Source organism: Lepisma saccharinum, chromosome 10 (assembly GCF_977018435.1).
Source record: "Lepisma saccharinum chromosome 10, izLepSacc3.1, whole genome shotgun sequence".
NCBI lineage: Eukaryota > Metazoa > Arthropoda > Insecta > Zygentoma > Lepismatidae > Lepisma > Lepisma saccharinum.
In genome coordinates, this window is record NC_139238.1 from 62,778,091 (window position 1) to 62,793,158 (window position 15,068).

At 39.2% G+C, this 15,068-nt stretch overlaps 1 protein-coding gene across 1 annotated transcript; it reads left to right on the plus strand.

Moving 5' to 3' along the window:
- The first annotated feature begins 9,858 nt into the window (after positions 1-9,858).
- Positions 9,859-10,452, plus strand: LOC145994128 (uncharacterized). Its single transcript, XM_083130217.1, has one exon. The coding sequence runs from the start codon at positions 9,859-9,861 to the stop codon at positions 10,450-10,452; it is 594 nt and encodes a 197-aa protein (XP_082986343.1).
- Positions 10,453-15,068: the final 4,616 nt, after the last annotated feature.

The following is a 15,068-nucleotide window of genomic DNA, read 5'->3' on the forward strand; positions in this document are numbered from 1 at the left end:
AATGTTGAGGCAAGAAAATAAAAAATGGGAAGCAACTATCACTTAAATCGTCGCCACTGTAAGGCTGTCGTTTTAATCAGAACGTGAAATCGAAACATTTTTTACCACTCGACTCCTCTGTTTCCATGCATTAACATTGTGTGCCGGAACCATCTCGGTATGTGTGTTTTTCCATTTCTTCTCATCTGGCATAAAAACATCTATGGTGTCTTTGAGTATTTTTACGAAGCTGTTACACATGCACGGGATGGACAATCCACTCGACAACGCGAGATTCAAACTGTCGGTTGCGAACTGGACGCAGACACTCGAGTATTTGTCTCTGATACGAGCCTGAACACCACTAACCTGTCTTGTACTCCCGTTTCCAGCTCGTATAAAAGCCAAAACCTTTCAAATTGTTCAGATTCAGGCCTTAGCACTCACAAGTGTTAAAAAATGCCTGTCACAGCTACCGCTGTCTTGTCATATATCGGCACGAAACAAAGGAAGTCTACTCGAATACAGGTGGATCACGAAACAATTAATGCACAGTGAAAACCCTTCCGTTCCCAACACATCTAATGTTTCGTCTCCCAGTATGATCAAATGCTTACTCATTTATCTCCAGTGACATACCCAATGGAGTGTTGGTGAGGTCATAACCCCATTTGACGCAGTATTCCTTTCTTTAAAAAAAAGAAAAGAGGAACGTCAAGGACAGGAAGAAAATGGCAAAATCAGGACTGACCACCAAAAATAATATGCGTAACCCCTCTCCCTTCCGAAATTCCTGGGCACGATTCTCTTTATCTCGGACACATTTTTTTAAAAAATCAACTCTTCAGAAGTTTTTATCATTTTATATTGGAGATTGAAGTAAGATGCGTTCTTCCTGCAGGTTTGGATATGATCCTTTAGGGTGTTGTCTGCCTGCCTTCACGCCTAACCTTAACAAGGCCCTAATTTTCCATCCTTGTGACTTGGATTTTCAAGACTTAGGAAGGTTTCAGACTTAAGGGACACGCAATACATGTCAATTGGAATAGACCAATCAACAGCAACGTTTCACACCGTAGCGACACAAAAGGCACAAACCTAATTTCGACTTGTGAAATCTTCAGGTGACAGGGTGTGAAATCTCCCTTATTAGGCCATGTCATTGTCACCTCGAAGTAGTAGCTCTTGTTGACCACAGAAGAAAAAAATTCTCCTCAACCGGTGGGAATGCTCCTCAGTTTTCTTCTCTCTCCTATATTTTCTGTGCTTGTTCACTATACAGGCAACACCTTAAGATTTGATATACACAGGACATGTACTATGTAGACATTTTAACGAAAAATCGGTTGAAGTCAAGGATGGCTAGGTGTCTCAGTTGGTAGAGCCCTGTTTTGGGTCTTGGTAGAGCCTGCAATTTCCGCCTAAAATGTCTACATATGCAACATCTTCCTTTCTCTTCTCGACATTCATAAAATTTTCGGCTGTCTCTTTATGGTAGTTAAGTGTTTGAATGTGTTTCGAACCCAGTAGGCTTAAACAAAAGTTTTTTTTTTCACCATGAAATTCTCGGACTGCATATACGAAATTTAGTTCTGGCAAAACTAAATCATCACTCAAAACTTTTTTTCAGTTGATCTATGCAGCTTATTTCTGTTTTAATAAACAACTCGAATATCCGGTACTGCTGAAATATTGACTTTAGAGAGAGAGAGGCGTTGATCTCTTCGGCCCTCGAACCGAACTTTAGGGAGCATGCTGTCTGTCTACACAATTCTATCAAAATACCTGTTTGAAAATGAATCTTCTGCTCATATTTTATTTTTCAAAGTAGTTCTTACATTGTAGTAATTTTGCAATTATTTTTATTTGTTCTTATTTTGCTTTGCTTTTATGTCACTTTTATAATTAACGGAAACTATGAAGATGGATGATAATTAGATTAAATTGATGAAGAGACACCTAAAAAAGATATTTACATACCAGGACTCGAACCCGGAACCTAAAGCGGATAGGTTGGGGGAGGGGAGAACGTCAATAACTCCCGGCCACGAACTGGCTTATAATTTTTGTAATTTCTCACTAGTATTTTTTGTTCTGTTCATACATAATACCTGCTTTCCGAAACTTAATTTATAAGTGACACACTTCGTTCGGTGGGTACAAGCCACGTGTTGTTTGAGAGAAAGGACACATCTCGTTCATATACTAGATACAATAATGGACTATACTTGAAATAGCCTCCCCGATGGCGCAGTGGTAGCGTCGTCGCCATGTAATACTCGGTGGAGGCACAAGTGGTTAGGATTCAACTTTAAACTGTAGGTCCAGTCCCGATTAGCCTTACTGTGCATAAAGTGAAATCAATCATATACTTGAAATGTGACGTGCTATACGCTACTTTCGTAGATCAGTTGGACATGGCAATTTTGATATACAAGTTGCATTTTCTCTACTTAGATTCATTATATCCAAATTTTATCCTAATAGATAATCTCGCAACAACGCAAAATGTTTTAATTGACTCGAATTCACAATGACTCATATACAGGTTGTTTATAAATGAACGGTGCGGTTTCAAAAATTAATAATAAATCTATTTATTACCTTATACGGGCAAAACTTACACCGTAAGCAGCAGCAACTGTCCAAATTTATATAACTTTATTTGTATAAAGATAGAAATCGAGAGGGGGAAATTGCCCCTCTGTGCCCCCTTTCAGGTGCTCTTGGCCGTCTGGAAGGAACGTGCACGAAAGACGTGAAAACTAAATTCATCTTCAGTATCCTTTTGTCTTGCTACTCTCAGATGCTGCAATCTTTTTTTTTCTATAGTTAAATGTTTGGCCCCCTAACCCCCTAGAATTGATTTCCGTACAAGTTTGAGGGCTAATCTCCTCTGCCTCCTGTGGTTGCGCCACTGCACCTTCTTCCGCCGTTGTTGCTTTGTGAATTTTCATCGGCTTGAAAATACTTCATTTTCTTCAAGAGCATAATATCGTTTAATAACGGCGATAAAATTCCTGTACCCTAAATCTCTGGATTAAAGTATAATAATATAGGGGCATGGAAATCTGAAAGGGGGGCGAGAATGGCCACATCTCCCCTTTAGAAAACGATTGTCAGCTAAAAGTATATATTTCACACGTATAATTTGATTCCAGTCATAGTAATTTACATTAATTATAATGGGGATGCAGTAATGCGATAATTTCGAATTCAAGTGGTGTTTGTTGAGGGGGGGCAACACTATTATCTTGTTAATATGCCCCATGGAAAAATTCCTTGCTTGCTCCTGCGTCGAAAATATCGGCAGACGTCCATGATTAGGGGGTGGGACATTTCCCCCCCTTGCACCCCGTGCGCACGCCTACGGCTACTCATTTCTACACTAGTTCGAAGCTTTATTCAATTTCGAGCCAAAAATGGAATTTTCAAATCAGGGTTGTTAAACGTCCACGAACCCATAAATTCTATTGGGTTCTTCTATTGGGTTCCGCAACAAAACCGGAATCTTTTTTATCGCACAGTTTAAATTCGGTCCCAAGTTGCGTATTCTTTCATTTCAATATGGAACTTAGACCGTCTTTAAATTGATCCGGAAAGAAGGTCCCTGTGCCGTATTTCAAGTGATCTGGAGAAAAGGTTCCTGGAACGAATTGAAATATTTTAAACATAAAAAGGCTCTTTACGGTCCAGATCCATTTACGCTTGCTATTATTCCCTGCTGAACCGGAATTGAATTGATTTAAAATTCATGACCCTTTAACAACCCTGGTTGAAATTCATTCTTTTACAAACAACCATATTTGAACGGCTATTTCACATTAATCCCATACGATATACTCAGTTATTTTTTGCAATGTTCCAATGAAAGGTAAGAGATTCTGGCTATTCCTTTTTCTTCCTTGATGTTAAATAGATTATATTCGTCACGCGCCTATAACGTTACTAGCTAACATTTGTGAATTGTTCTTTCCTTGTAACGTTAACATCTACCATACTGAATTTATTTACGTTCCTTGTGCAGATGGTATGTACCTAACTGCATTTTGTTCCGTTCAGCTACAGTGGTTTACATTTTGTTACATTCCTATTTAACGTTAATTAACTATATTGCCTTTCACTTCATTCCGTTACGGAGGATTGCATTCAATTCCCTTCCTATGTACCGTTATTTACTACCATGTTGCATTTTGTTACGTTTTTGTAACGCTAGTATATACCACATTGCATTTCGGTACTATATTCCTTGTAACGGTAGTATATACCATAATGCATATTACGTTATGTTCCAATGTGCTCATTTCGTTCCGTTCCTTTATAACGTTAATATCTACCATAATGCATTTTGTTCCTTGTAACGTCAGTCTATAACATATTGCATTTCGTTACGTTACATGGGTACCAGCAGTTGAACCATACTCTTCCTCCTACAAAATGCAACGTACCGTGTAACGCAAATTGGGTACGTTACGACTCCCTGCTCACCATAACACTGTCACACACAATAACGATGTTCTCAACAGACCGGCTAGATCGAGAGCGCTGTGTTTTAATGTCTGCTCTCGACCCTGTAGTCTCAAATTTTTTGATCAACTTGCGAACTGTACTCTTATTAGGTGCACTTTCACGTCCTAGTATTGCACGAAGCTTCCTAGCAGTCTCTGTATAACACTCTCCATTCTTGTAATGCGTTTTCACTATCAAAACTCGTTGTTCCGTTGTGTAGAGCTCCATGCCGATTAAGCCAACAATCACTGATGAAGGAACTTGTAAGAACAGTGCTGCCAACCCACACACAAGACATGTTGCACAAATCAAACTTGGCATTCTTAAATCGGAACATTTACTCGTTATACTGATGTAAAAATATTTGCCATTTCTTAATTATATAGTGTTATTTTACAAATATTAAGTGTGCCGTTCTTATTGGGACACCCTTTATATATACGTATTCTCCGAAATCTCATCTTTACATTGATGTAGTACGATGCACATCACAATTTTGTTTCGTAACTGCTGTCACAATAATTAAAGCTATCCCTTCCGAAGGAAAATAGCATTGAATTGGATAGGAAAAAAAGTACGTGTTTATTTGTTTAAATTCAGTCCCAAGGCGTAGTCTGCTGTAACGTCACACTATTAGATTTCATTGTTATCTTTCAAACAGGAAAGCCGTTGGCTTCCCCGGCTACTGGGCAAAAAGCAAACTAGACACGAACATTTAGAAACATTCAAACTTTTACATAATGAATGGCTTATTGCAGAAAGGGACCTGAGTCAAATTTTTGAGGTGTCGAAGTTAATGGCATTTTTTATGTTTCTAGTTACAGACACATCTTTTAGTGCAGAAAGGACGTCAGTCACACGAGGATATAGCCAAGAAAATGCACAGTGAAAAGTGTACTTTAATGCAGAAAGGTACCCGAGTCACTGACTCTGTTGCGACGGACACTGGTCCCTTTTCACAGAGAAAGAGAAATAACTTTGTGGAAAATAAACTTGGCAACTCTGAAACTAGTGACGAGCGATTTCCTTAAGAATAGTTCGTCTGTAGCCGTGGTCTGTAGAGAATGATATGTGTTAGTGCAGAGTGGTGGCAACTGTTGTGAAAGGTTTTGTTGCTTGTATTACAGATATGCAGGACGATAGTAGTGTTAGTGACGTGAGAGTTGACAGTCCAAGAAAACGCCGGAAAGGAATTCGACATCCGGAAACATATACCAGAAATGTGATTAGAAGTGCAAGGGTGAATGGACAGGAGTATGTTAACTACAGGGGTGTTACAACACCTGCGAAAAGAGTGCGGTCTCCATGTAAGTGCCCAAAAGAAAAAATGTTTTGAACAATTCAACGAAGACGAACAACGTGCAGTGTTTCACATATTGTATAGAATGCAAGGTAAAGATGAACAGGATTTGAACAAATGAACAAATATCCATTTGCAGAGAATGATCCATGTTGAAAATGTTAAGACACATCGTCCACGCAAAGAAGATGCTGCGTTACACAAAATGTCGTTTAAGTACCACGTACTACTGGCAAGTAGCAAAATACAAGTTTGTCGTGAGGCGTTTTGAAGACTTTATGATGTGTCAGAGAAAAGAATAAGGCGTTTGCGAAAGTTACTGTTAGAGGGCAAAACGCTTCATGATATGCGAGGACAGAGCAAAAGTGGGAATTTGATTAAGGATATACAGGCAGTGCATGGACATATCGCATCTTTTCCAACTAAACGTGGACATTATGCAGACATAAAATACCTACATGAAAACCTGTCAATTCAAAATATGTATGAACTGTTTAAAGAAAAACACCTTACGTCCAGAATAAAATACAGTTTCTACTACAAGTATTTTAAGGAAAATTTTGCGTTTCGTTTCGGGAGGCCACAGGTAGACACGTGTGGTGCCTGTGAAGAACAGACTAGCAAAATGAAGAGTATACTCTTAAATGACAATGCGAAAAGAGTTGCCGCTGCCGAATTAATAGTTCATAAAAGACGATCAAACAAGTTCTACACAGCACTGAAGGAATCTGCAACTTTGTTTCGTTCTAGGGAGGATACAGTGGGGCTGTGTTTCGATTTCATGCAAAATCTGGACCTACCAAAAGTTCCTGTACAAGACATGTTATATTTGCGTCAGCTGACTGTAAATACGTTTTGTGTGTTTAACAAGAAAACAGGTCATTCTCAGTTTTACCTGTAACATGAAGGACAAGCAGGAGAAGGACCAAATGCTGTGGCGTCTTTCCTGTTAGATTATATTGCAGACTATGCGCCTCTTAGTGTTATAAAATTACAAACTTTCTCGGACAATTGTCCTGCACAAAATTAAAATCACACATTGTGTCGCATTCTTCTAGCATTAATGAACACTGGCAGATTTCACAAAATCGTGCATCATTTTCTTAACAGAGGTCACTCATATCTTCAATGTGGCCGGAAGTTTAGTGTGATTCGACGTTCCATCACACGTTGTAGCCATATTTATGCGTTGTACGAACTGTGTACGCTAATCTGCACTGTAAAAAAAAATACACTTCTTGTACACTTTTGGTACACTTTCTTGCATATAATATGCACAAGATGTGTACTGAAGGTGTTGCAAAAGTGTACTTAAAGTGTTCTAGATGTGTGCGACCCGAAATGACGAAATTTTGTACACTTGTTGCACACTTTGGGGACACATTCAAAGTTGTCTGCACTTCTTCAACGCTTTCTGTACACTTTTGTTTAAAGTAAGTGTACACTTCTTGTACCCTTTTGTAGCACATGATTTCATTTTGTGTTGTTGGTCATATCGATTGTTATTTTATACTTTTTTGACAAATGAATATGTTATGAACATAAATCAATTTCATTATATAAAGCAGTAACACATTTGAAAGCAAGCAATATTAAACAATAACAAAATATAACTATTTTTTTCCTGGAACACATGGAAATCGCATTGCATCATGAAACTATCAATACCTTTTTGTTTAATGTACCAATTTGATAATTGGATAAATCTCATTAAAATTGAAGAAGGATAAAGTTGAATGTTCCGAGGAAATTAATAGATTTTCTTAAATCGAACTATTCATCTTTAAAGCACACCAAAACAGATCGTTAACTTCGGGGGGCTGGTTGTTCCTACACCGGCCGCTAGATGGTTCTGTCAAAATGTGTACAAGAAACATAAGTTTTTGTACAACAAATAATGATACGTTCGATTGTAATCATAGTGAAAAATTGTGCTTTAACACCCTTCGAAAAATATGTGAACATCTAAGATACAAATTAAAGAAGAAAATGTACTGCAGTGAATAAAAGTGAATCTCCCATGAGCAACCTTTTTGATTCTGGACTATATAAGTAGAAAGTACGTGTGTTCCAGAAAAACAAACACGCATCTCACAAAATTTAAGGTTCACATTTGAAAGTTGTTGCTTTTTCCTCTTTCAATTGTCAAGTTAAATGTGAGTGAACTGTATTTTTATTCTAGAAACTAAGTATGAGTACTGAATTGCGATATATCTCATGTGTGCAAGAAGTGTCGCTCAAGTATTTTCACAAGTGTTCCAAATGTGTAAAGTGTACCAGAAGTGATCAAAAGTAGTTTCTGCAGCACACTTCTTACACACTTTTGGGATACCTTTATATTGGAAGTACTTCTTGCACACTTCCTGTACACTTCTTTTGCTGCACTTTTTGTACACTTCCTGTACACTTTTTAGCACTTCGTGTACACTAATGAAGCACTTCCTGTACACTTCTTGTGCACATTTAATGTGTACAAGAAGTGATCAAAAGTAGTTTCTAGGAAGTGTTCCAAAAGTGTGCAGAAAGTGTATTTTTTTTTACAGTGTGTAATGCAGCTCGGGGGTAAAAATACTGTCAAACTTATTGACACCAGCAACATTATTGATTACGCAACGTGGTGGCCTCATGTCTACAAAAAAAAAGTGGCATCTGTGGAAACTCCCATGTGTTCCGACAAGAATAGGCAGTATTTTCAGATTTCCAAGTGGGCCTCCCCGATGGCGCAGTGGTAGCGTCGTCGCTTTTTAATCAAGGGGACCCGGGTTCGATACACGGTGAAGGCACATAGTGGTTCGGATCCCACTTTAAACTGTAGGTCCAGTCCCGATTAGCCTTACTGTGCATAAAGTGGACTTAAAGCACCAAATCAAGTAACCAACAGATTTCCAAGTATCATTACTTTGAATACTGTGTTAAACATAAGAGTATTGTCAAGGTTTCCGAATTCATCAGAAGTGTGACGTCTCACACCTTCTATCTGTCCAAAGGTGCAAGAATTGTAATTCCTACGCCACGTACGTTCCCAGTTGCACGTATGCCGATCAAGCTTACTAAATTGAAGGACATACGAACTGCCTTGTCGTATGTACCAGACGACGTCAAAGGATTTTATGAAGATATTCTTCAGTGGCCCACTCCACGCGCCAATGAAACGGACTTAGATGTAAATAGAGTAACACATGCATGTATGAGCTCGTACATTATTGTACTTCAAACACCGACATTTATTGATGAATCTATAATTTTCTGTGGCATATATAACATAACCTAGCGTATGTCGCAACGACAAACGGGCGTTTGTAGGATATTTCTCGTCTTATTTCTCACAGTTTACAATTTTATTGCAGAAAAGTACCGGAGTCACAACTTTTTCCTCTCCACTGTCTCTAGCAGCATACTGCAGGAGGGCGCATTGATGGTTGCAAAATGAACTATTCATTGTGCTGAATATTTGAGCCAACAACGGTGCATTTCTTTCTTACACTATCAATATTATACCATTTTTTTCTTTGATTTTTCTCAGAATTGTGCAAAAGTGACTTAGGTCCCTTTCTGCAATAAGCAGTATAATAAGTATATATTATATACTTACTATATACTTTCCATTTTCCAGCTGTGTGCTTAAAAACCACACCGCAAGTAGTAGGGTACCCTTTAGTATCCACATCAAAACTTCATGCTGACGTCACTGATACAGCTACACAAACACGGAAGTGTTGTCAAGGACAGAATAGCTAGTCAATAATAATACAGGGTGTATCAGAAGTCCCTTACCACCCCTTGTAAAATCCGTACTGATGTATTTTTTATGGAATTTGATATGGGCGATACATAATACGCCTAGGGGGACACCTTGTAGAGTATGTCACGCGGACGGCCGCCATCTTGGTTCCGCCATCTTGAATTCAACTCTTCTATTTAAAATGATATGTGGGTCATGTGATACATGACCATAGGATAGAATTTCGTCAGGATGTCAAATCTGAAATCAGATTTCATGTAACATCATTTGGTGAAAAGTTATTGGCAACTGAAAGTGATGTTTAACTGTTTCTTGCTGGTGTTGAACCATGCCGTTAACAACTGAGGAACGCACCCAGATCATCAAACTGTGGGGTGGGAGAAGTGCCCGTGCAGTGGCTGCCGATTTCAATCTGCGTCATTCAGAATGTTATCCTGTGTCACATGTTCCAGTGGCACATTTATTAACCAAATTCGAGGAGAAGGGCACGGTCTTGGACAGACCGCGTAGTGGACGACCGCGAACAGTCACGGATGAAACACAAGTTACGGCAGTGTTGGTTTCCTTCTCGACGTCACCGCAGCGAAGCACATGTCGTATAGCAATGCAATGTGCTATGAGTCACAGGTCAGTGTACCGGGTGCTACAGACGCACAAGTGGCATCCGTATAAGGTGCAAATGCAGCAACACCTCTCCGAGGACTATCCAGATCGTTGCGTGCAGTTTTGCGAGTGGGTTTACGCGCAAGTACGGCTAAATCCAAACGTCGCTATGCAGATCATCTACTCCGATGAAACGAACTTCTACGTAAAAGGGGAGGTGAATAGGCAAAACATGCGCTATTGGTCGCCTGACAACCCCGCATGGACAGATCCCTCCAAAATGACCCGTGCAGGGAAGACATATGGGGAACACGGATAATCGGTCCTTTTTTTATTCAAGGAAATTTAAATGCGGAACGATACCTGGGGATGCTACAGGAACAGATTCTGCCAGCTCTGATGTCGGAAGATGGTATATTTCACAGGTTTTTTTCAACAAGATGGTGCACCTCCCCGTTATGGTGTCCAGGTGCGTCAGTACCTAGATGAACAATTTCCTGGGGCATGCATTGGTCGACGTGGGATCGTTGGATGGCCTGGCCGATCACCAGACCTAACGCCAATGGACTTCTACCTTTGGGGACACGTTAAGGTTACGGTGTATGGTGTGAAAATTCGTGATCTTCGTCATCTGGAACAAAGTATCATGGCTGCCTTTGAGCAAATTTCACCAGATACCTTGCTCGGTGTCCACAGACATTGGAAGAAGCGTCTGCACACGTGCATTGACCAATACAACAACATGTGGAGCACATTCTCTAACAGGTAAATATCACTTTCAGTTGCCAATAACTTTTCACCAAATGAAGTTACATGAAATCTGATTTCAGATTTGACATCCTCATGAAATTTTAGCCTATGGTCATTTATCACATTATCCACCTATCATTTTAAATGAAAAAGTTGAATTCAAGATGGCGGCATACTCCACAAGGTGTCCCCCTGGGCCTATTATGTATTGCCCATATCAAATTCCATGAACATGCATCACTGTGATTTTTTCAAGGGGTGTTACCGGACTTCTGATACACCCTGTAGTGTCAACCCATACTACACAGAACTAATTATGAAGCTAAGAAATTCATACTTACGACACAATTCCGGGTCCTCGTCACTTTTATCCCTACAATCGTCCATCTTGTCGCAGATCCAACTTTCGTAGATGCATCTTCCATTTCTACATCTGAAGCGTCCTTCGTTACACGTTCGCGTCACTAGAAATAATGTATTTATATTAAAAGGTAATTTTCAAGAAAATACATGATGTAATTTTTCATAAAGTTTTCCAAAATTAACCAATTAATATAGACTAATTCAAATTTCATTAAAAAAATACACGAACCAATTAAATAAATAGCATGTTGACTTTGTTCGGAAAATTATTTTTTTACAAGTCGATCAGTAACTTGAAAAGTAATTTTTAAAGTTATTTTCTGCTAGAAATGTTCTTGCAAACAAGTTACAAAAATCAACCATCAGTAATTGAAATAAAGTAAGTGTACCAAAACTTAAAAAGGTTTCATTTATGTCTCTGGTACATAGCCTAATGTCCTCATGTATTAATAATATTACAACAAAAAGAACTAAGATGATAGATGCCATCATGTGAAATTTGAAGTGGGCAATTGCAAAAGCTTGGATACTCTAAATTTAGTGGGCACATCTAGAGAAGACAAATATTTGGACACAGAGTTACCAAATTTAGTTGTTCTCACTGGTTTGAAATTTTCAAGTTTACAATCTAATTGTCGTGAAGTAACTGTTGACAACGTTACTTCTATTACAAATAAGTAACTCTGTTACTTACATTTAGTTACAATTAGAATTAATTTAAATAGAAGTAACTGTTACTTCCAAACACAGAATTGAAGTTCTTCCGAATGTTCTTATAATAACTGAACTGAAATATTTTGGATTCTTGTGCGAGTGGAAATAGAGATGTCTACAGTGAAAAATTAATATTGTTGTGTTTTATAATGATTAATCTTGCCCAGGAAAGGGACAAGAGAAAGTGTAGTGTTGCTGCAGCCATGAACTTTCGGGTTTATGAATGCTAGAGAGTTAGTAGTTAGGTACTTACTGCACATTTCCCTATCTTCGTCGCTCTTGTCTGTGCAGTCAGGGAGAGCATTGCAGACCAATATTTCCGAAATGCACTGGCCACTGTTGCATCTAAACTGTGACTCGCTGCAGTTGCGACTTTCTGCATGATTGTATAAAAAAATGCATGAGTCTATATAAGTATTGTATATACAGGGTGATTTTAATTCGACATATTCCTGGAAAGCGATAATACTAGATCACAGTTGCAACAAATTTAAACCTATGCACCGGGGGTTGGAAATCAATGGGTTTCGAATTATTGCAGTTTGTGGATTTTCGTGACATATTCCGACTTGCGACCAAAAACTACTAATTGTGAAAAAACTACTCCACCCTGGGCACTTAATTGACACGTTGCCAACAGCTGACGAATGAGTGACTACTGTGAACCTACTAACCTGGACTACATTCTCTCATCACTCCCTTCAGCGCACATCACCCCTTCGAGAAACCTCATCCCTTCGGACCACGAATCGCTGGACGCTGTATTCTCGCTCCCGGACCACCTGAAGAGTCAACGACCTCCCACCCCTCGACGCCTTGTTTGGTGCAAAGCACCCTGGGGTGACATCCGTTCGGCGCTGGATTCCATTCCCTGGACAATCCTGGAGAATGGAAGTGTCGACGAAGCGTGTGACGTGCTGACTGATGTGATTCATGCAGTGATGAAGGATTACGTGCCACATGACTCAGTATGCGCAGAGGTCCCTGACAAAGCTAATCTTTTTAACTCTTTTTTCTCCATAAATACAACCTCGAATACACCGGCTTCATCCCTTCCCAACCCCCGTCCAGTTAGCTGTCACTCTCTAACGTCTCTCTCCACGTCTCCAGAAGAAGTGCAACACATCCTATCTTCAATGCCTCAAAATCGCGCCAATGGTCCTGATGAAATGCCTTCTATTTACTTAAAAAACGCTGCTTCTTCTCTCGCTATTCCCTTCTCTATTTTATTAAACAGATGCTTCAATGAGGGTACATTTCCAGATTCATGGAAAAATGCTAACGTGATACCATTATACGTATAAATCTGGAGACAAGTGTGCTGTTTCTTCGTATAGGCCTATTTCCCTTCTTTCACCACTTTCTATCACCTGTGAAAAGATAATAAAGGACCGACTCTACAAATTTACCAACCATATATAAATACAGCACAGGCAGCTCCTGCTTAACCAACTTAAGCATTTTATTATCTGACGCTATCAACTCTATATCTGAAAACTCTCAACTGGATGTAATATATCTGGATTTTTCAAAAGCTTTTGACTCTATAAACCACAATTTCCTGCTTCATAAATTATCCCACCGTTTCAATATTCATGGAAACTTTCTCTCTCTGCTCAAGCACTACCTCCAAAACAGACAACAAAAAGTTGTTCTTTCCGGAATGTCTTCTTCTTATCAAGCTGTATCTTCTAGTGTACCTCAAGGCAGTGTTCTTGGACCTCTTCTCTTCATCCTGTACCTTGATGATCTTCCAGAATATCTTTCCGATTCATGCAAAAACCTTCTCGTGTTCGCTGACGATTGCAAAATATATAGTAAAATCTCCAATTTCAGTGACATGACACTTCTGCAAAAGAATTTAGATTCTCTAATAAAGTGATGTGAATTATGGAACTTAAAACTCAACTATCAAAAATGTACCATGATGACTTTCTCCTTGAAGAAAAGCACATTTAATACTAAATATTTCATAAAAAATAATTGTGTTCAAAGAGTTGCCGCCCAAAAGGACCTGGGCGTCATATTTGACGAGAAGCTTTCCTTTTCTGAGCACATCTCTACAGTCACAAGGGGTTCAATGCGTATGCTGGGTCTTCTCTATCGTTTCACGGAAATAAACAACTTGACTGCCCTCACCACCTTTTACAAATCTTTTGTGTCACCTAAAATTGAATACTGTTCTCCGATCTGGTCTATGGCATGCCCCTCAAATTCAGATAGACTAAATTCCGTCCTAAATTTCTTCCTTATTATTATTAACACAAAGAGAACTTCTCTGTCGTACCAGACGGGGTATTTGGTTGATCTCGGTCTCGCAGTGGGCACGAATTCTTTTATCGTGGCATGCAGAATTTCAACAAAGTTCTCAATGGCTTAATTCACTTCCTCTTCCATCAACAAAATCCAAGGGTATGCGTTGAGCGCACGCTGGATGACATTCCATGGAGCTTTTCGCCATAGGTGGTGGGGGGTTTGGTTCCGCTTGGCGGATTCCTTGTCTTTCTTCATGGTAGGCACGTGCCTTGTGACGTCGAGTGAGTCATGATCGGAGGTTAGAAGATTTTTCCCTGGAGTTAGTACCTGCATATCAAGCAGAGTTGCCAGTACATAGTCAAGGTTGCTGTCGCCACGTGTTTTATGCATGTTGAACTGGTTTAACACAATTCCGTGAATGAACGTATCAATAAACCACTGACCATTTTGCCAGTTTATAGTTCCCGTATTTGGGCTTTCCCAAGTGATGGACAGGTTGAAATCACCAAATAAAATAATATCACCACTTGTCATTGCTGCTAATACAGAATCTCTGCAGGCTTCGAGGATGGAAATGGGAGAGTTCTTATGTGGGCGATAATACGATCCAATGAGCAGTTTTTTGTGGTTTTTTTTTAATATTAAGTTCTGTCCAAATAATTGCACAGTCCTTGATTAGGTCACTTCGTATTTTACAATTCCATTTAACATTAACGCAGATCATCACTCCTCCACCACGACGACTTGCACGGTCATTTCTAAATACATTGAAATGTTTTAAAAATGGAAATTCACTATCCATCGCCGTGTCATTTAGCCAAGTCTCGGTGAAAACTAAACAGTCATATTGTA